Genomic DNA, 23,556 nt, shown 5'->3' on the forward strand with positions numbered 1-23,556 from the left:
AACTGTCCGCAATTAAGTGGCGTGTTCTGCTATTGAGTTGCTGAATAAACTGTATCACATGCCAAAGAAGAAATGTGTAAATAAACAATTATAATCTTTTTATCATCTCCTCTTGATGTGATGAACGTTTATCCCCGCGAATGACTGCGGAATGCCAAGTATGCAGAGCTATTAATAATTATCGCTCTGGATTACTTAAAAAAATTTCGCACATTTAATGAACTCTGCCGTTTACGCAAGAGCTGAACAACATAGAGGAATTTCATACATAATTTCGATTTATCTTTGAAGAGGTGTTTGAAAAGCACTACACAAAGGGAAAGATGTATATTTCTTAATTGACTATTACAGGATATTAAACTTAAAATTCTTGAGTTTTTAAGTGTGTCGGGAAATTGTAAAGGAAAAGGGATCATCAAATTATGAAACAGTATTTCTCCGAAGGACAAGATAAATCCCCAACATATGTCAACGCTTTCGCCATAAAAGGTAGGCATTATTTATAAGTCCGTACTTTTTTCTATAATTGTTTATTTTTATCTCTATTGTTCTGGTTTTCTTACTCTTATTTTTTTCTCCTTTTGATCGGACGCTGTCTTTCTACATTTTTCTTGCTAATTTGGTTTGTACCTCTGTTCAATAAAATCACTTTTTGTTTATATATATTTTGTTTATTATTATTATTATTATTGATTGCTTGTTATTATATTAAATTATTAAGTGTTGTGTTGTGAATGTTTCCACTTTGCGACGAGAATTACTTAACGTAAAATGTCAATACGATAATTCTCAATTTTCTAGAAAAAAAATAGGGTATATATCTTTCGATTTGGTTTGTTTGTTTAAAATGAGAATGATAGTTTTGCACATTATTTATTTACTATCAATGGTAAATCTTATATATTAAGTTCCGAAATTTTAGTGTATTAATTTTCTTAACTATCTTTACTAGATTATTTCTTTATTTTCGGGAAAGAAATTTGAGAATATTTCAATAAATTCACGTACGAATTTCAAAATGTATTGTCCATGTTGAATGTGTTGAAAACAAATACTCTAGACACGCTATGTAACATAATGTTACAGCCTATCCCCTAAATAACATCTTATACAGTCACAAGAGTTTATACTGCCACGGCTAAGGAGGCGGTCATTTGATTTTGAGGGTCTTGGAAGAGTTAAATTTTTTGTTTACTTTTGAAATAAATATTTTGGTCTTGAAGATCGGAGAAAAATATTTTGATCCTTTCAAATCACTCTGATCCGAACATAAGGCTATTACGTGAAAATAAATAATGTGATTCGATGCATGTGAAACATTTATAACACAATGAAAATTCGAAGAAATATGAATTCCAATACCTTCCCCTCAATATCAAATAAGTTCGTCCACTATAATTTGCATTGTGTTAAGGTTCGTCCGATATTTGTGGAAGTACTGGGTCGGTACAATTTTTTCTCGTCTTTAAATATTTTACACAGAAGATCCATCAGCAAAAAAAAATAACACTTCTGGTCTAGTTGCTGTCAAAGCAGAAAAACGAGTTGCCCAGCAGGACATTTTACATGTTTCATAGATCCATTTAATATCAACTTTATCTTTACTGTGCATTCAAGTTAATAATTACCCTTTCACATATTTTTTGTTGATATGTTGTTTATTTTTTTAACAATTTATTTTATAAAAAGTTCTTTCCCAGCACCTGTAAATTAAAAAAAATTTTCATGTCCATGCAGCTTTAATATGAATAACAAAACTGTGTGCCCAGTATACATTGCACAATTGCACCGGCCCATCAATTAATATTTGAATGATCCCTTAATTATCGTTCTACAGCTTGAAGAAAATATTTGATTTACATACTGCATTGTGTCTTTGGCCAACTCACTTGAAAATTTTTTGCGGGAAACCGTCTGAACAACCGCGTTGGCGTCATTTCAGGGCGGGAAAACCGTGAACTGCTATATATCCGTGCAATGCGGATGAGGAGACAAGTACGACATAAAAAAGTAATAATTGTATTCTTGTGGTACTTTTTGTATTGCTTTTCATTAAATTATACGCCTTAGTCTTCGCTCAATCGGTCTTCAATTCTGTTTACGCCCCAATCGCAAATTCTTGATCCGAACTAAAAAGGTTTTTGCCTGTAATAAACACTAAATGTGAAACAAATGCATCAAAAGAAAAAAAATCTTTTTTTTTGTGTTTTTTTTTGTTTGTATTTTTTCATACGAAATTAAGTAATACATATGTTTGATATAAATATTTTATGTAAGTTACAAATATACTATATATTTCAAAGCTGGTGAAAAAAACGGCTTCATATAAAAAAAAAAGTATGAAAGTTTCAATATATTAAGCTGGACTCATGCTTGTGTTTTACTGTGTTTTCATTTCACATTGTAACTAAGAAGTCTTCAACTGATTCCAACAGTGGTGGACCCATGAGGGTCGTCGACTCTCGGACCCCCCCCCCCCCCGTTCCGTTGGAAATTTTAAGGAACCTCCATTTTTGAAACTCCTATTAAACTCCTTCTCAAAATTTCGTCCGTCGTCGTCGTTAACAATTTTTCAAATCTCTTCTCCTCTGAGACGACTTGACCAATTGGAACCAAATTTGTTATGAATGTTCCTTGGGGTATCCTGCATAGAAATAGTGTGGGGATTTTTGAACCGCCGGAAAACATGGTCGCCGTTACTAAAAATAGAACATAGGGGGTGAGACAGTAGTTTTTCGCATATATCTCCAAAATGGTTAGGTTTAGCCCAATTTTTACGGAGTTAAAGTGTTTAGCATGATGAGATCGATTTGCGGTCAAATTTTCATTTTAATCTATTAAGGCATGTTGGAGTTATTGCCCTTTTTCAACGTTTTTCGCTATTTTTTATGTTATTTCTTTCAAAAATCTTCTTCTCTGGCACTACTTGACCAATTGGAACCAAACTTGGTATGAATGTTTCTTGGGGTATCATACATAGAACTGATGTGGGGATTTTTGATCCGTCGAAAAACATGGCCGCCGTTACTAAAAATAGAACATAGGGGTCAGACAATATATCAGTCGCATATATCTCCAATACGGTTATGTTTAGCCCATTTTAAAAGAGGTAAAAGTGTTCAGCATGATGAGATCTATATGTGGTCAAATTTTCATTTTAATCTATTAAACCATGTTGGAGTTATTGCCCTTTTTCAAAGTTTTTTTTTGCTATTTTTAATGTTATTTCTTCCAAAAATCTTCTCCTCTGACAATATTTTACCAATTGAAACAAAACTCGGTATAAGTGTCCCTTGGGGTATCCTGCATTGAATTGAAGTGTTTTTTTTATATCCATCGAAAAACATGGCCTCTGTTACTAAAAATAGAACATAGGGTTCCGACAGTAGTTTTTCGCATATATCGTTAGGTTTAGCCAAATTCTTTCAATAGCTGAAATGATCCTTATTTTAGGACGACAAAAGTCTTCAGGCATAAAATTTGTCAGACGCCTCTTATAAGACTTATTGCCCTTGATAGGGGAAAATGATAGTTTTTTTTTAGTTTTCAGCCAATGTCTTGAAAACTGATAGATTTAGACTTTAATTTACTGAAATGATCCTTATGATAAGTCCTATCAAAGTTTTCTTGGGTCAAAATTGTTGGACAACTTCTTGTTTCATTTAATTTATTGCCCTTGAAAGGCAAAATTTAACAAGGTGAGCGATTCAGGCTCCTGGGAGCCTCTTGTTTTACCTCCATAGTGTATGATCTAGAACCGACCACTGGTCAATGTTAACAGTTGTTGCTCAGGGGCGGGTCCAGACACTTTGAAAAGGTGGGGTGCCAGTCGGAGTTCCTTAGAAAAGGGTGGGGTTCTAGACATTATTTGCTATTTTTGTCGATTTAATACATGCATGGAAATGTCAAATAAAAATGAGGGGTGCCAACCCCTTGCATCCTCCACCTGACTCCGTCACTGTTGCTTCCTCGACAAATATACTCCTTCAACGTAAGAGGTTGGAATTCCGTTCCTCCATACCCCAAAGAAGGCACCAGGTCAGGAAATAGCTTGCCAGACAACCTCTAGCACTGCTGCAGTACAACAAATACACGGTACAGCAAGAGTTATGAATTCTAGTTTCTCCCGAAAACTGAAAAATTTATCTTGTTTATCTTGTTAGATTTATTTTGTTTTGTTTTTGCTTTTGTTTCGAGCGTTGCCATGGAAACGTTGTATAAAATACATGTATTCTGGGAAACCTGAAAAATAGCAAATCGGTGGATTTTTTTTCAAGTTTAGTTTGTCTACTATTAATACAATGTAATAGCACACGGAGTCAAGAGGTGTTTATAAATTATTGTAAATTGAAATAAATTATAATCCTATTATATTTGATATTTTTTCATAGTTCCAAGTATAACTGTTGTTTTGAAAAAAAAAATAGTTGTAACATATTATATGTCTTCAACAAAAAGTGTATGAAGAAAGAATTAAAAAAATGGTATAATTAATTAAATACATTAAAACAAAGTGATTCGATCAACATTGAAACTGAACCGACTAAAAAAACTAACAATAGTGAAAATAACTATTTTTTTAAGAAAAGGTCTTGGTCACCCCTCCCCCTTTTTCATCTAACTGCGACAAATTCACAGGTGATGTTCAGGTGAACACATGAGAAAAAGTCGAGATATTTTGTTTCCCTACTTGAATAATTTTATCACTCTATGCGATAACGATGGAATGCTAGGTATCCCATTTAGGAATAAATTAAATGCTTCAGTGACTAACATATATTTCCCATGATGCAGTGCTTCATTTTGTCTGGCAAATAACAAAATGTCTGAAGGTATGTAGATGTAGCGGGAGTGTTTTGGGTCTTAATATTGTTGTTTTGAACTTTGTGTACAATAATTATAGGACTGGTTTTCTTTGAGCAGGGAGTCTAAAGTTACCAAATACAAAATATGTATGTATATGCATCGCGTTTCTAGGTCATTTGATACCTGTAAATATTGTAATGTACACAGTACATTGTCAGAATACTTGTACGTATATACATGTATTATATCGTAGGCCTGTAATTGAAATCTGTTCACGACAGTATGTGATTTTTTGGGAATTATGTGCAGACAGATTCATACAGTAATGTGCATATATACTGAGTTGTATTTGTGTGATTTTGTGTATAGAAATGAAATCGGAGGGCAGGGAATGAGGGAGTGATTGATTGCCTGATCAGAATCATAGAATTCCAAGTATTATATATTTTAGACTTTTTTCGATAAACAGTGTAAATGTAAAATAAATAATGCCAATGTGTTTAACAAAACAGGTAGTCCGAATTTCCTCTGACCCAGCAACCCTTCTCTTTTGTATCTGGATATTGATACAATGTATATTGACATACATGTACCAATATTCAAATAAAAAAGAGGAGGGTTGTGATGAAATTCGGACAACAATACACATTGACACAATAATTACACTGTTATCAATCAAAATGATCAAACCAATGTCTAATTGTGATTTTGTTACTTCAATAACAGGTGTATGGCTGCAGTAAGGGTTTTTATAAAAAAAAAACAAACAAACAAAACAAAATAACACTCACTTTGATCAGAAAAATCACTGGACTTGGAAATACAAACAATACAAATGTAAATACTGTTTATGGGTTCACAAAGTGCTATACATTTGTACAGTACTGGTATGTACTCACTGCTGGTAATATTTCAAGCTTTTATAGAACCTTCATGGCTTGTCATAGTTTACATTTGATTTGTTGTCAGTAACATTTCGGTTGTACATTTAATTTTTCATGTACATATCAAGTTTTCAATATAAGTTTTTTGGACAGAAATGTCCATTATACTTCCTTGGAAGCAAAAAAAAATATGAGAAAACACTTGAAATTGGTTAAGCTTTATTGGTGACAACCCTCTAAATCTTTAATGGTGACAACCCTCTAAATATAAATTCTGGCAGTGGGCCTGTAGTATCATCTGAAATAATTTGAATCAGTTCTTTCCTTTTTGACATGACATGATAATTAGAAGTCATTCATTGAAATATTTCAGTCATATTTTACATGTATGTACATGTAAATGTTTTCAGTGTACATTTACAGGTATCTGATTTTATAAATTTGAGATTGTATGGTATTATTTATTGAATTTTAAGATTCATTTTATCACATTAAAGGCTAAAGGTAAATAGTTGAAATAAAGATTTATCTGAATGCACACAAGTTAGAACTACTTCAAAGTTCATGATAGTAACAGATAAGACTCTTGTGTAATCATAACATTCCTAACAGCAAATAGTTTCTTGTATGATTCATATATTTGATATTGAGCAGAAGCCAAGATATTTTCAATCAATTATGAAATTCATAATTTATTAATGCACTAATCAGCTATTGTGTCTGACTAATTATGTTAGTATTTCACACCCCAGGAAATAACAAAAAAGACGTAAATTTAAATCTTTAAGGTATTTATGGTCTCTAATCACACAATTTAAATCATGTGTATTAGTGATTTGTTGTTGTTGTAGATATGTTAAAAGGAGAACATTTTAAACATTACATTGATCAGGGAGGAATGCAGCAACAACAGACTGGCTATCGGGATCCTCCCCCATATCCTGGACATACCAATAGACTTCTACATCAGCAACCAGGTTAGTCTTACATTAATATCGATTGGAATCAAAATCTTATATAATCAAACTTTTCTTTTGTCAATGGTTGATGTTCAGTTGAAAGTATATTGTAACTGGCTACTAATATCTGCATACATATACGTTTATATTGGATAAATACTCATACAAGCTGGTATTTTTTTTTTTTTCAGTTGTTGAATTTTTTAGTAACACGGACACGGTTTTATAACATGTTTGTGATTCATGCATTGGTTCTTGATATGCTGGAACAGTCTTAAGTACATGTATATGTTATTTATATAGTACACTGTACTTTTGTAAATGTATATGATTGCTTGTACTAGTAACGAAATGTTTAAATTTAGATTCAAATCTTTCGAATTAAATGTTATGTACATTGTCAGGAGCTGCTCTACAATGATTGTAGATAAAAACGAGTTGCTGGACTACTCATAATTTTTTTCACATCAACAAAAAATTGAAACCAACCACTGGCTTTAAGATGTGAATTTACATTCCATAAATGAATTTATGATTATCTTTTTTTTTTTTTTAGGTTTAAGACAAAGTTTTTCTGGCAGTGAAACTGGCAGTACTGATGTTTCAGTGTCATCCATGGAAAACTTATCCAATGCTCTCAGACAGGAACCGGTGGGAGAGGAAACACAGACTCCAACAGCTAATCCATATCATCAACCAGAATATAGTGATATGGGATATAGTATTCTAGAAAGACTTGGCATGCCAAAAACAGCTATGGACATGCCGTCGGCAGCAATTCAGCCATATTATAATGTAATAGGACATCACTGTATTCCTTATCCCACAGATCCAAATGGATATTTAAACACTCCAAATTTAACTCAGTGGCATGCAAGTCAAAATACTTTTAGTGGGATGTGCACGGAAATTACCAGTAAACATTCATCAGTATCTTGTTGTGAAAATGTGCCTTTTTCGGATGCTTCAATCTATTCTAGTCCAAACTGGAACGTTGAACCATCGGCAAATCATGCCAATCTTCAACCTAGTTATTTTGTGAATTTGTCTCCTCCTCCTGAATATCCAGGATCTAAGCCACATGAACTACGCCGATCGTATGAAACTGTAGAGAGAACTGACATGACAACCTGTCGATCTCAGCCTGATCTTTCGAGGTATATGGAAGCTCACAATAAACCAGCTTATAAAGGAAGTGGGCATCTCACTATAGAACCAGATCAAAACCAAAGGTATATATGTACATGTGCATGTGCGGTATAAATTTACATGTGTAAATGAGCATTTTATGATCTCTTAATAAATTTTTGAAGATACATTATGTAATTGTATACACATACAAACCCACATGTGCACATGTACAGTGTACATGTAATATCTCCTTTTTAAATTGTAATCAAAACGTTAAGCTATAATACTATCAAAGTACAAATTATTTACAAAATGTACATGTATGTACAAAAATTTTAAGCATTTGGTATTAAATGAAAGATTTAATAGTTATCTAAGTAAGATTGTTATGATACAAAATGTACATGTTACATGTATTATTCATTCTTGATTATGCATCAGTTTTGCCATACAAGCCTGAAAGTATTATTCTGAACACCTTTTCTTCACGTAACATGTTAGTTTCAAATTTATAAGATAGCAGTCATTTTGTACATGTACAATGTACATGTACGTAAGTCAATTGAGCATGAATTATTGTCAATGTACAATGTACTTGTACATGTGGGTGTAAAAGTACAAGACATGTACATGTATATTTACATTGTTTTGTATGAATTACAAATGTACCAGTATTATACCAAGTTTTGTTTTAATTGTAGGATACCTGTCATCTCTGGAATAGAGGACTGTAATGATCTGACAGCTAGAACAGCTAAAATGTTGAATATGCTGCAAGATGAAAATAAAAAACTGAGAGAGGATTTATCTAGTTATTACAAAAAAGTCTCAAAACTACAAAAGGTAATGAACTTATGTGTAATGGTTGTTTTAACACAAGTTCATAATTCTACAAAAAGAAAAAATTATGTTTTTAATAGCTTTTCAATAATAGATACCCTTAAACATTTTAAATATATGTACATAGTACATATGTACAGAACATACATCAGGGATAATTTTTTATGCTTTTTAGTGGACTTTGCTATTTCACATCTAGATTTTACCATTCCAATTCTTTTTTTGTTGTATATTTTCTTCCGATTTTGCTGATTTCCACTTTGTAGACCTCGTAAAATCATCTCTGATGCATGTATATGTATGTAAGTAATAAAGTTAACATTAAGACAATATCATCAATTTTCTGCCAATGCAAAATTTAAGAAAATCTGAAAAAAATGATGACATTGGTACATTGGATTTAGCTTACATTACTTTCTGTGAGTTGTGTTTGTTTATCAGTTAATACATGTATTTCAATACATGTACCCTGTGTTTTGTACAAACATACATTTGTTTATATTTAACCATTTGCCATGTTTTTTTCATAAGCAAAATGTTCATGTATACATTTTTTTTTTCAGTTTGAATTGGAAATTCAAAAAGTACATGAAAACTATGAAGCCTTAGTTCAGTCTTCAACAAATCGTGAAAAATTAGAACATAAAAGAAAACAGGGCTATGAAGAACAAATTAAAAAGCTACAGTTGGCAAACAGACAGCTTCAAGGTACTTACATATATTGAGTTACATTAGGTTACATATACCTCTGTTTAGTGGATGTTGTCATTTTACCGTCTACATTGTCTTCTATGACATACAAAGTTTACAATTATTGTAATTAAAGGAAGTGATATCAAATTCTTGTAATATAATTTAGATTAGGGCCTTGTATCAATGGGCTGTGAATATTTGTAAATATTTTTTTCACCTCTTAAAAAAAACTAACTACTTGAATCATCCCTTCAAAGATTATGTTTTGTAAAGTCAGTCTTCTAGAGAAAAAAAAACAGAATGGGAAATGTTGAAATGTAACAAATGCACCAGCAAATAACCTAAATACAAAATAGTAAATTCTTGGAAGTATTGGACCAAACTTCAGTGTGTACTGTTTTTAAAGGTTTGACAAAACTTGCTGCTCTGTGGTGCTTACATGTATGCGTACAAATGTAGATATCTGAATTTGATTGGAAAAGCAGGCATGGATTTCAAAAGGAATCCAATTAAAAAATTTCGAAACACGCATAATGAATTAAAAAGTTGATTTTTTTGGTGTAACCTTTGTGGCCCCTTATAACTCGAAAACTGTAAAAGATATCTGAAATCTGATTGAATGATGTACAAATGTAGTTTTCTATTTTCAAAGGAAAGTTAATATTTAATGTAGATTTTGAATTTTGGGAGTTATTGGAACAGACCTATAAAAGTTGGTTCCAAAATGAATGATCATGTTTAGTTCACAATTATTCCACAATGTATATTTTGTATACTTAACACCATTTTTATTTTTCAGAGAAAACAGGTGTAACCACAGCTGCAGATGATAAACCTGGTAATATATTTTAAAGACTTTTTTAAAACATCTTTTAGTTTTAGAGAGACACTTAGCATTTCTATTGGAGTGAAAAATGTCAAATATACACGTTAAGTTTATTTTTTATGTTACTTGAGTATATAGGGGCACCTCTTTTGTCGTGCCTGTGTAGAATGGTGTTCTAGGGCCACCTAAATCCTGCCCTGTGGTATGAGGGTTTCCTTGTCATTCCCTGAAGACCAATGGGTGGCCTTGGGCTGACATTTTCATCCTGGTGGGGTTGTTGCCTCTTTGATATCGACACTATACCTATTCTTGTTATATAAACATCTAATTCACACTGTAAATGAAATAAACCTACTGTGTGCTATGTGTATGTTCATGAATACATTAAATAATGGTAAAATCAGGATGTCGGAACTTTTAACTAGATAGTTGCAAAGTGCAAGGGACTAAATTATAATAGTTGCAAAGTGCAAGGGACTAAATTATAATTTAATCTTAAAATATCTAATATAGAACTTGAGAAGTCACAGAAAGCTGTGATATTGACCAGGATTACAGTATTGAAAATGGTCTATTTTTTTTTTCATTTTGTAGAAATTTTGAATTTAATAGAAAATTTTCAGCTCAACTATGATAAATAGTTTAATAATATTGCCCTGACCCCAATCAGTGAAAAACAATAGTATTACCCAGTTCCCAATCAATGAAAAACGATGTATAGTTAATAATATTACCCTGATCCCAATCAATGAAAAACAATGTATAGAATTTCTTTACCTGTCCTTTTGGCTGTAGTCTATAACATCAGGCGAAATATCAGTTGAACCAAAGTGGACAGTATAAGAAAATTTCAAAACATGTACATGTATATAGCTATATTAGTGTAATGAAATTGTATTATTAATACTTGATAACACCAACTAACTAAACTGCTAGATCTGCAAATCTCTTTTTATTGTGAATTTTTAAAGTGATGGTAAACAGACCTCTCTTTTTTGTACCCTGAAGGAAGAAACTTTTATCATATTTTACAGGATGTTTGATGCCCTTACTGAAACATTTCTCAAGTGCCTAGACACACAATCATTCATAAAAGTGATTAAGTCTCATGTGCTTATTATTATTTTGGCACATTGCCACATTTTAATGATCTACATCCAGAATAACTCTCATGAAGATTAAAATATTTTTGTGTCTTCTTACGTAATTTTCTCTTTCTGGTTTAATTGTTTTTTTGGGGCCCCTGTTGGGTTAAATGATGGTTTACATGATATACTGTAACTTACAATGTATTTTATAATTTGTATTTATTTCTTTTTGTCACACTAAAATTGCCTTTTAAATTGTTTTTCTTTTGTTAGTTTAAGTGGGGTAAGTAGCAAGTTTCAGTTGGGTTTAAATTTTCTAATTAGGAAATTCCAATGTAATACATGTATTAACATTCATTATTACTAAGGTCTCCAAAGGGCTTTTAAAAATGTAATGGTTCTGTGACAATTAAATTTGTAACAGAGGATTTTCATGCATGTGCCTGTGATAAATTGTTGAAACTTGTAATTTTAGGGACATTGAATTTTCAAGTACAATGTACATTATACAAATATTTTAATATCTTGATACATGTACATGTATCTATCTTTACTTTATCTTATGACAAGATAGCAGAGTCATTTTAAACATGCCATTGAATTAGTCATATATAAAGATTGTACACCACCTTCCTTCTCTACAATTGTACATGTATATCTCCCTCTAGTTCATTGCCAGTCTTTTCTGCAGATCCAGATTTTTTTTAAAGGTGAAGGGCTTGGGGATAAGGGTTCCAAGATATTATTTGCCCAAATTTTTCACTAATTTAACAAAATTTCATAAGAAAAGATTATAACCCCTGAAATCCATCACTGTCTTACATGTACCTGGATGCTCCTGAAAATGCCTTAGCCATTCAATGCATATTTTACTTCATGTAGTTATGTATTTTCAGATCTTATGAAATTGACATTAATGTAAGTGTTTTTGTCTTTCCAGAGAAAGAAGTACAAACTACAAAGAATTATGAACTTGAAATAGCAGCATTGAAAGAACAGGTGGATGAGTTAAAAGCTAAAAATGAAATTCTGGATGATGCCCTTACTAATGCACAAGCTAATGTTGTGCACTTAGAAAAAGAGGTTAGAATCATTTGATTTTAATCAGTAAATCTTTGTCATATGGCTGTAAAAATGTATTTGGTGTTAAATTTACTTGAGATTGAGAGTTTGATTAAGAACAATGATGGTCTTAGTACATGTAAGTTGCAGATGCAGATGTTTGGTTTTGAAAAGAAACTGATTGAAGTTAGTGAAGAAGCATTATACAAACATGTACTTATTACAATGAAGGTTTTCTGTGATGGCTATGTCTACATTCATTATAAAAATATAATACTGGGCAATAAACATTTTTGTATCAATATTTACAGTACCCTTGTACAATGTTGTATTATTGTAATTAAAACCCTGTATATACATTGTAGACAAGGACTAGGTGCATTGATCCCTTTTCATTGCCTGTTCATTTCTTTTAGGTTTGTAAAAAACAGGTTCAGATGGAAAGACTTGAACATTTACAGAAAGCTTTTTCATCATTACAAGCAGCTTGTTCTAAACGAGAACAAATGGAAAAACAACTTCGGGCAAGATTGGAGAAAGAAAATGAAACCCTTAAACTTCAGTTAAAGGTAAATGTCTTTATCTCATCCAGAGTTGTGTACCATATTTTTCTCTTTCTGGCTATCTAGCTTTTTTTCATTAATTACAGTTCTGGAATAAGTTAGCTTTAAAGTCTTTGTTTTACCAAATATTTAGAGTAACTTCATTATGAGACTTGGTGCAAAAATATATATATCAGACATGGTTTTTCCCACTTTTTAGCAGAATTCTGCTATTTCAATTCCGGATTTTACCGTTACATTTCTTTTTTCACTGTATATTTACTTCCGATTTTGCCAGTTTCAGATTTGTTTGTAGACTTCGTAAAATCATCTCTTATATATATACATATGTACTCATAATAGTATAATGAACTACATATTGTTTTTTAAGAATGCACACCGTGATATTATTTCTGACTAAATACTGATAGACATGGTGCCAAAATTATGTTGACTCATTTGACTCATTTTCTTGTAATAATTTAAAAGAAGATTAAAAGGATAAAAAATTCTATTTCGATGTAATTTTTATAGACAAGGAAATAATTTATTAATTAAGGGTTTAATTGAGTTGCGTTATTGGTTTTTCAAAGCTGACTCAGATTTTCCTATTGGAAATCATGTTTATGGTTGACAAAGTTGTAAAATTCTTATTGAAAGCTGTGACATTTTTATTTTGCAAGATATTTTCCTTACAATATGTAAATAGTCAATTATAATTGGAATTACAGTCATTTATTAAGGTTCCAGTTTCTGGTCATATTAAAAGCTGAATTTTGCTTTTGTCAATCAGTGAAGTTATTTTCAGTGAAGACTTTTTATTTCCCTTATCATGTGCTAAATTAAGTGAAAATACTATTGTTTGTAGGGTGCCAGTTTTCATGGGTAAGGTAAACCACAAAATTAAATTCCAAATGAAAAGGAATATTTATTTTAAATTGTGCAGCAGGATAATTAAAACCACAAATTCAAGAATCCAAGAACTTGTGCTTTTTTCCCTAAACCACGAAAATTTATACCCACAAATATAGGTACTTTCACAGTAGTATGTCATAATTAGCATGTACATCTATTTTTTTCTGCTATTACAGGGCAAAGATTCTAAAACAGTTGAGAAGAAAACTGAAGAATCTTTAGATTATACAAATTTGTCATCACTACAACGACTTCTGAATGAAAAAGATGCCAAGATACTCAAGTTGGAGACAGAAGTTACCACTGTAAGTATTTATTTAAGGATGAATTGTTTGTACATGTAGCCACAGGGAATTTTACTTCAATAATAAAACAACAGGAATTTCAGCTTTCTTTAATATATTGTCATTTATTTTATTCACTTTATATCTTTTGTTGTATTTGTTCTGTTCACAGGTTAAACATTTATATAACATTTCATCATGTCTATATTTAGAAATTCTTGTAAATATTTCAGCCTTACTTGATAGTAAAAAATTGTTTAAGACACTTCAAATGTTTGAAAATTGAAATAGAACATTAATCCTACAGTTTTAATAGTAGGCATTAAATTTGGAAGAAACATTATGAAATTTCATCTAATAAAGTCAAATTTCACAATGTATACTTAATGAATTAAACAAAATAATTTTTTCTTACTTCCATATGTTTAAATATGCCAATTTATCATGAAGTTGATATATTATAAGGAAGTTCATTTTCTTATTTTTTGCAGTGGGAACAGAAATATTTAGAGGAAAATGCCTTACGACTGTTCTCCATGCAGAATATGTATAGCAGTTCAAGGTATGAACAGATAATTGGGAAAATCCCTCTTTTGTCCTTAAACATTGGTACCTGGGGGCGTATGTCAAGAGGAAGTGTTAATTTTAACCCTTGGTACAATTAATGTCACCTGTCATCAGGGAATTTGTGTTATGATAGCAGTCATTCATAACTTTTCCCATGAATTACTTATGTACTTGATAAGGTCAAGGTCATATCAATTAGGACATTTATTATAGGTATTTGTGTATTGTTACTTATGTAGGTGTATTTGTGGTATAATAAGTGCAATTTTAGCCCAGTACACAATACATTTGGTGTTATATTCATGCAATTTAGGGTACAAAAATGAGAGACTTCAGTTTTCAATCCGACCTATCAAAAAACAACAGACATACAGGAAAATGTTATTTTTCCCCTGAGAGTAGTTATCTGTACTTCATTCTACTACCTGCTTTAGATTTTACATTTGAATGTTGATTTTGTTTTTCATTCTAGTGATTCTCTGAATACCCTTGAATTAGAAAGTGAACAACGAGAGAAACTTCGTCAGATTGAGGATATTGTATACAACAAACAGCACACACAAGACCTTGAGACAAAGTATGTGTAAGCAGTATACTATAAAATGTTAGGAAACAACACTTGAGAAAATGATCCCAATAGCTCATATTACATGACAGATATAAAAACACTTTCTCAAAATTGGTTGGATACCTACAGTGAACATCTTACTGAAAGAATGTTTTTTCAATTTTGTATGTGTTGCATACCAATGTTTTTATAATGCATTAAACATTCCATTCATACAACAGTGAATACCAAGTACTAAACTTGTAGAACATGCATCATATTGTCATTAAATGTTACGCAACATGCATATTTGCTCAGTTTTTTTTATGACAGATCATGTGAATGTTTAATTACCTATAAGCTTGAAGACAAATTGTGAAATACTTTAAAATTTGATGTACTGAAAACTAGGCCAAAGTGCTAAATTGTAACAATTTTCTATATACTCTCACCACATGAAGGGATAAAAAATGTTAAAGTTTTTTGGATAACTGAAATGTATATGTTATGACAGCTAGTTGAAAGTTAATTTCATTAGAATGTATTTTCCCATCTAAATGGTACCTGTATTGCTTATGGATTCAAGTTTGTTTATTTACAAATTGATATTATTATTTAAGGTTTTTATTAATAAATAGGATTGAAAATATTGTACTGCAAGCTAAAGGTTGATGTAAAAAGAGGTTTAATTTAAATTTGAAGTAATTGTATCACAAGATATTACTTCACTTTGCAGAGTAAAATCACTACAGACACAGCTTGCCGAAAAAGATGCCATGATCCGGGTTTTCCAGCGCTCACCGATGATGAGAAGTAGTAGTGTTCATACATTATCCTGCTCCCCTCAACATTCGCCTCGGCCATCAATGACAAACTCACTCACCAGACACATGGACACACCATCTAGTATATATGCCACAATTAGACATGGCAAAACAGGTAAATAAATGCATGTAATGTAAAAATATAAAATAGAATGGAAGGGGTCAAATTAAGTTTACTTTTGAAATTATCTAACATCACACAAAGGTACTATGAAATTTTTTTTGTTTGTTGATATCAGTTTAAGTAGTTCATTGACATTTTTTTGTTTGCTGGTGGCTTTAAATTTATTGATTCCATTTAAGCATCTAAGTCATATATGGAAACTCAGCATTTTGTTGGGAATTCAGATTAGTAGATTGACAGAAACACAAAAACTTGAAAATCAGTACCAAAAGTTCTTCCAACATACCAGGAGGGGCTCAGTAATTTTAGTACCAAAAGTTCTTTCACAGTACTGGGAGGGGGCTCAATAATTTTAGTACCAAAAGTTCTTCCACAGTACTGGGAGGGGCTCAATAATTTTACTTAACTGTAAACTGTCTAAACTTAACAATTAAAACAAAACAAACTGAAAAGGTGTGTTAAATGAACATTCACTCAAACCTCTTTCTTGTTAGTTTTTCTAAAATTTTTCCAAAAGGGTGTTTTTCTCTGTCGATGTATTAATTTAGTTTTAAGTGTATAAATATTAGACAAAATAAAATTAATACAGTGAAACTTCTCCAAACTGGACCCTCAGAAAACCGGTCTTCCCTCCAAATCGGTCGTTTTCAAAAGTCTTGGCCAATATACATTAAAACCTGTGTGTTAAGTCTTAAATAGACCGGCCACCTCCTAAAACAATACATCGGCCGGTTTTTCACAGTTTTAGTTATATATTTCAAATAAACACAACCTCTCAAATTCGACCACCCGGTTGTTGTTCACCTGTAATAAATGTGTCAACAAAACTGTAAATGATTACATGATATTAAGTAGTTAGTAATTCATTCACTGACTGGTTTGCATTTCATCAGTGGACAGATGATAATTGAAGGGGACAGTAGTTTTAACAATAAATTTAATCCAGACATAACATTTTGTCACTGGTTGGCTGTTAAGTTGGTGTGTACAAATGTCAGGTAACCGGGGTCATTTAATGGTACGATCTTTAAGATCTTTTAACTGTCAATTAATGTGACCTGTACTCAAGCCAAAACAACATAGGGGCGAAATTATCAGACTTTGTTTATAGGTAATTTACGAAAACAATACAAATAATTAATTACCATCAATAGCCCTTTGATATTTAATACACATTCTTTCAAAACCGTGAACATTATTTTGTTGGGAGTACTGTTTGTAAAATCAAATCATTTACAAATGATGCAAGCTTTGAAATGTAATAAAAGGCCAACAGTTTTGAATTGGCATTAAACATGTCTTGACCAACAAACTGACAAGGTGTAAGGTTTATTGAACACATTAATGGAAACAGCTCTTAGAATGCATTGCTATTTTTCACAAAACCGGCCACCCCTATAAACTGGCCATTTCTAGTTCCAGTGGTGGCCGGTTTTGAGAAGTTTCACTGTACCTCCGTTTGCCTTTATATGTTTTTTTTTTTTTTTCGGCTGGGTAACAGGAATAATTTTATTTGGCCTTGTATATATTTTGTCTCCATCCTTGCATATATTTATGACAAAAATATCTATGTGATAAATCTGTCAAAAAAGAATATTTATCAGGAAGTTCTTGTGAAATTCTTTTTTAATGAAATGCTTCATGAACAATTCAGTATTAACATGAGTTTGTTTATAGTACAGTAGGTTGTATCATTTTAGTGAAAAAAATATGTCTGGTTTTTCTTTTTTCCTCCTTCAAAAAAATTCTTCTATCAAGGGGAATCCTATTATGAAAGTTGCATTTTATAGATCTATTACATGTTAGGTTTAATTTTCCTCTCTGCTAAAGACAAAACACTTCTTTAAGGCATTTTATTGCATTATTTTAGGCAGTACCAGTGCTTTAGAAACAGGAAGAGCAATGTCCTTGGATGATGACTTGAAGGACAAGTTTGACAGTATTCATATTGAGGTAATTGAAGCGACAGCTTTTTTTGTCCCAATTCAGTTAAAGAAACTCATGAAATTATGCAAAATTATCATATACATAAAGACATTCTGATTTATGAATAAACATTTCTTGCAGAATTAATTTGTATGACCTAATTTTAGTGTCTGATTTGTTATAGTATTAAAAGCATATTGAAAACTGCATGTGTTATTTGACTATTTAAGTAGCACTCCAGCTAAGGATCATGCAAAATGTGATTCATGGGTAAAAAGCCGACATTTTTATTTTTGATATTTTGTTTGAAATGTCATAGTAAACAGAGATTAACATGTGGTTTTCCATATAATCTGTGTTCTTAGATGAAAATTATGTAGAATGCACTGTAAATTTCAAAATTCAGGGAGATAACTCTGTAAAAGGTGCTCAAATACAATAGAATCTACTGGATTTTCAATGTGGATTATCTCCTAAGAGCAGGCAGATTTGAATGAATAATTACACATTATAGTATAGACCCATAAAACAACTTAATTACAAAAATAAAAATATGTAGCCTTTTTTGGGGTGTATCACACTTTTCAGATTTTGCATGATTCTTACAAAGACAGCTACTTAATTAAAATCATTGTGCAGTGTTGGATTGTTTTTTTTTTATTTTGTATGAAATTCTGTCTATTTTATAGAACAAAGATGACTCTTCAGAAGAAGAGGTAGAGAAAGTTTGGCAGGTCTGAAGTGTAATTTCAGTAGCTTTGTAGAAGCTTGAGCCTGTAGAGAAGTTTCCTGACCCCCATGCTCAAATGAAACTATTCCCTGTGGAATCTAGCTCATGAAGTTACCACTGTAGAGGTTCCAGTTGAAGTGCCTTAAGATCTGAAGCCCTGTTTGTTGTTAAGGAGGTAGACCTAGAGTAAGGGACACAACTCTTAAAAATAATTGGAACATTTGTATTCACTGTTTTACATCAATATCATGTAAGCATCAAAGTAACTTGGACTGATTTCATTTTTTTTTCAAATGAAAGCTTGATAGGCTTTGGTGAAATTGAATATAATGCAAACAAATCACTGATTTCAAGAATTATTTCCCTTACCCTGGGACTACCTCCTTAAGATCTGAAGTCCTGTTTGTTGTTGTTAAGGAGTTATGGTAACTTGAACATTAGTGCTTTGTTTCTGTTGTATCTAAAAGAAGGTCTTTTTGTCAAACTATGTAATTAAAGATCTTCTTTTGTTTCGAGAAAAGATTTCGAAGGAAGTATAATTTTACACTGTTTTGTATACATTTTTTTACAGTATTCCATTTTGATACTGTTTGTTTTTATCAGGTTCTTAGCAATGAGCTGCTTTCAAAGCATTTTGATGAAGTATGCTAAAATCAGACTACTGATATGCTGTTCACATCAATTTATCATCTATGAAACATTTATTTTTTCACTTGATTTTTTTATGGGCATTGCAGTTTAAATGCTCAATTTATAATAAAAAAAAATTGTTTTTTCTTTCTTACTTAATGTCATAACTGTAAGTAAGAAACTCAATTTTTGGGGTATTTTTTGTAACGTTTGAGAAATCCCACCTAAATGATCAGTGATGATGCATTGATTACAATTTAGATATAAGAATGTGCCTTAAAACATCTTTGATTTGATAAAACAATGACATTCTTTGATAGAAACATATTTTATTATCCTTTATTCTCTAAATTGTTACAGTTGATCTGTAATTGGTTTGGAGTTTATTTTTGAACATTTTTAATTCATATGTACAAACTTACATGTTCACATTAGGAGTGGTGTGTTTCGATTGTTTCTCTGTTTTAAAATCTGTTGCTTTATTACATTACATGAGTTGTTCAGAACCTATAGATCATGTAGACATTTCCCTTCCTCTTGCCGCAGCCATTGTAGGGAAAAACAGACACTTTTTAAAATCAAAGATCCCTGGTTGTAGACATTTGGGACACACTCTGGATGAAATATTTCTCAATGGTCAAATTTGCCTGTATTTTATATGGACATGCTGGGCACATGAATGAGATATTTTTGATCATGTGTTAAGGTTTCCAAGTCTCTTGTATAGGAATCTTTGGCATGGGGTGAAAATAATAGTTTGCCCAGCAGATAATATGCATACTGTCAAAACGTAACAAAAATTGCAGAATTAAGGTTTCCTACATACAAAATAACTTTCAATAGTTATGAAATTCATAACTCATATAATTTATTTTAGAATTAGACCAGAGTATCGGTACCTAAATGAAATACATTTAAATAATTTTGATTTTACAATTGTGCTTTATATGAAGGATGTTAAAGGGTTGGAATAATTACACCAATGTCTTTCAGTGAGTGAGTTGTGAATTTAAATGTTAGTGTAATGAATTGATAAAATCATGGCTAAAGGGTGTTGGAAGATTATATTTTATTGTCAGTATTGTAAACCCAATGTAAAATTGTGGTTATATGTTTATAATTTATATTCTCTGGTTTCAATTTGTTTAAATTTTTAAAAATTAAATATAAAGACTATTCAAAGTAGAAACAAGAATTGTTCACAATTTTCAGAGTTAACGTTATTTAATTATATTCCATTTTTGTAGACGCCATTACAGTTATAGGCCAAAATGAAATAATGCCTGAAATCTTCTAAAACTTCCAAATTTTGTGAAAACTCTGGAGCTTTTCAAAATTGGTTAAATTTCACAAAAAGTAATATTTGTGTAATGAATAGGCCATATTTCATAATATTACAATATTTTAGTGTAGCAGGAATTGTTTCTTTTTGGCTCAAATATATGTGTTCAAAATTTTCTCTGTTACCTTCTGTAAATATATATCTTAGATAGTATTGTAAATTTGTTAAATAAGACTTACAGAAAGTGCAATATTCTGACATATTATGGTGCTTAATTAATGTGTCTTGTGGTCAGTGTAAAATTTCAAGTAATTTCGATTTTTAGTTCTGTTGTCTATGTATATTTTGTGAGTGATTTCTAATGCTTTGAAGTGACAAGTCAAATTAGAAAAAAACAAGGGTGATTCAGCCTACTAATGTTTGTATAACATGACCTTTATTAGGGTCATTGAGTGGATTAATGCACTAATTCTGCACTGAACTGAAAGGTAAATCTCTACCAAACATATGTTTTTTAAGCGCACTTCGACATTGATGACTCAGTAAAACAAAAAACTCAATTCAGAATATTTTCTGTTGTATGATATGAAGACTGTTGACCTTTGAACTTACAAAATGTATCTTTATATGATGCCCTGCACAGGGTATTTTGTTGTTGAATCTCAGTTGTTTTTAGTTTTTGTTGTGTATTAATGTTGTTGATTAGCACCTTACATAGCCAGTTGTTGTTAGTAGGTTTTATCATAGCTGTGGATGAGGAATGACATGAATAGTATACTTGCTCTGAAGTACAACTCAAATAGAAATTCTCAAGTCTTCAGAAAACAGCAGACAGTATTGTCATTCACTTTGAAATAGAAATCTCCTTTTCAAATCTAGATTTTACTGTTCTATTTATTTTCCTGCTCAAGTTTATCTCCAAATCTCATAAATTTTCTAACTTTGTTTTGCGTTATAAAGTCATATCTAAGAAATGATGTATTGTCAACCTGTGCCATCTTCTCTTATTTAATATGATATAAGAATCCTTTTCAATAGTCCTAAGAGTTTATTATTCAAACTCCACAGCTATAATGAAATATTTGTTTTAGTGAGAGAGAAATAGAGTTTTGTAAATCCTGACAGTTTAATTCTGTCTTAATTGTATTTATTTGTAAATATTTTTTATTAAAGTGCCAATTTTGTATAAAATCAGCTGGACTGTGATTTTTTAAAAACCTTGTAAAAATTGTACAATGATGTCAAAATATCTATGCAAGTAAAAATATGAACAATACATTTTGTTTTGTTTTTACTGTGTCCTTTACAAAATGGCAGAATATATTCGATGATTGATATAACTTAGGGGACACTGGTCTTTCCAAGTGGGTCTTGTTACTCAGTGAACTCATTGATTAGAGGTGGTCCTTGTTACTCAGTGGACAAATTGTGTAGAGGTGGTCCTTGTTACTCAGTGGACTCATTGGTTAGAGGTGGTCCTTGTTACTCAGTGGACAAATTGTGTAGAGGTGGTCCTTGTTACTCAGTGGACTCATTGGTCAGAGATGGTCCTTGTAACGCAGTAGACTCTTTTGTCTGAAGTGGTCAGTGTAATGTAGTTGACACTTTTTTTTTGTATTTTTTCACATGCAACTCGGTGGACACATTTGTTTGAGATGATCACCGTACCTCATTGAACATTACTGCTCTGAGGGGTCTCAAGAACCCAGTGAACACTACTCATCTGAGATGATCCTTGTAAATTTTAACTCATTGGACACTATTCTGACACTATTCTTGTAACTCTGGAGATTTTTGTCTGAGGTGGTCCGTGTAAAACTCAGTGGATACATTTGGCTTAAATGATGCATATAAATCAGAGGGCACTACTTCACTAATTAAAAAATGAACACAACTTGGGTAACACTACTCCTCCAGGATGATGTGAGTAGGAAAGCTGTCGAACTGGAAGAGGGTTATCGTTTACCGGTACTTATCAATAACTATGACAATAAGGTCCCTTGTATCTGGTCGGATGATACGACTGGTCAACCACAGGCTTCCACCACCAATTGGACCAATTTACACCGTGATAAAAGAACCTATATGTAGTCACTACACTTCACTAGCCGAACCTCCAATGCAGAGTGAGAAACACTCCCAGATCCACTTGGAATCTTGAAGTAGGCCAGAGCACCAACGCAGCATCCCAACCCGAGTTCTTAGGTCAGGTATTTGGAGGATTTGCTCCGCCACCAACAATTATTGTTGAACTATTCAACAGCAGAAATTAACAGAACCTTCGTAAGGGCCTGCAAGGATACTTAAGACCCTTATAAATCAATTATAAGTATACTGCATTTCACGTACGGCGCAATTTTAGATACATTTGTTAGAATAGTATTCAAGGGAACCAAGATTCTAGAGGAAATCAAAAGAATAAAATCGAGGGACAAAAACCAGACAGTGAAAACACCAAAATAACACGTACAAAGAAAGAATTAATCAAAACTATACTAAATGAATTAAAGTGCACTTCCTTTGATTATTGCTTACATAGCGTTATGGCACTGCCGTCGTCTGTAGATTTGGTTTCTGTACAATTATCATAATAAGTATTACTGTATGGCTCTAAGATATTGTACCACAAGTTTTCATACCACAGACTTGGATTAATTTTTGGGGTTATAATTTATAATAACTGATTTTGAATAAGATAAAATCTGCTTAATGCACAACATCTGAGTAAAAGTTTGTGATAAATGCTCGTGAAAGCATTTAGGAATCCATAATAACCTAAGTTCGTTCTGCTGTCTGAACATTCTTACGACTGTCCGGTATATTTTAAAACTTTGAAACCCTCCTTAGGAAAGGTATTTATCTACATAAATTGTGTTTGTGTGAATTTCGTCTCTGC

General features: G+C 31.7%; 1 protein-coding gene across 3 annotated transcripts; it reads left to right on the plus strand.

Moving 5' to 3' along the window:
- The first annotated feature begins 210 nt into the window (after positions 1–210).
- Positions 211–21,936, plus strand: LOC148625295 (angiomotin-like 2a). Of its 3 annotated transcripts, none has more exons than XM_088568763.1 (14): positions 211–489; positions 6,542–6,667; positions 7,206–7,881; positions 8,482–8,623; positions 9,184–9,328; positions 10,113–10,151; positions 12,168–12,310; positions 12,706–12,858; positions 13,923–14,051; positions 14,522–14,592; positions 15,070–15,174; positions 15,881–16,083; positions 17,963–18,045; positions 18,708–21,936. In XM_088568763.1, the coding sequence occupies exons 1-14, from the start codon at positions 423–425 to the stop codon at positions 18,756–18,758; spliced, it is 2,133 nt and encodes a 710-aa protein (XP_088424889.1). In that variant the 5' UTR covers positions 211–422; the 3' UTR covers positions 18,759–21,936. The 3 variants fall into 3 exon arrangements, with proteins under 3 accessions (XP_088424889.1, XP_088424890.1, XP_088424891.1); XM_088568764.1 differs by lacking the exon at positions 211–489 and adding an exon at positions 4,717–4,832; XM_088568765.1 differs by lacking the exon at positions 211–489 and adding an exon at positions 4,832–4,952.
- Positions 21,937–23,556: the final 1,620 nt, after the last annotated feature.

This window comes from Perna viridis, chromosome 2 (genome assembly GCF_037379345.1).
Source record: "Perna viridis isolate PV_CMFRI_1.1 ecotype Kerala chromosome 2, ASM3737934v1, whole genome shotgun sequence".
NCBI lineage: Eukaryota > Metazoa > Mollusca > Bivalvia > Mytilida > Mytilidae > Perna > Perna viridis.

What these genes read in the sequence shown, in the direction of transcription:
- LOC148625295 (XM_088568763.1), top strand. Translation starts at nt 423, where the DNA reads ATGAAACAGTATTTCTCCGAAGGACAAGATAAATCCCCAACATATGTC. An exon ending in CCCTTAAACTTCAGTTAAAG is followed by an intron (nt 12,859 to 13,922) that starts GTAAATGTCTTT and finishes CTGCTATTACAG; the next exon opens with GGCAAAGATTCTAAAACAGT. An exon ending in AATATGTATAGCAGTTCAAG is followed by an intron (nt 14,593 to 15,069) that starts GTATGAACAGAT and finishes TTTTCATTCTAG; the next exon opens with TGATTCTCTGAATACCCTTG.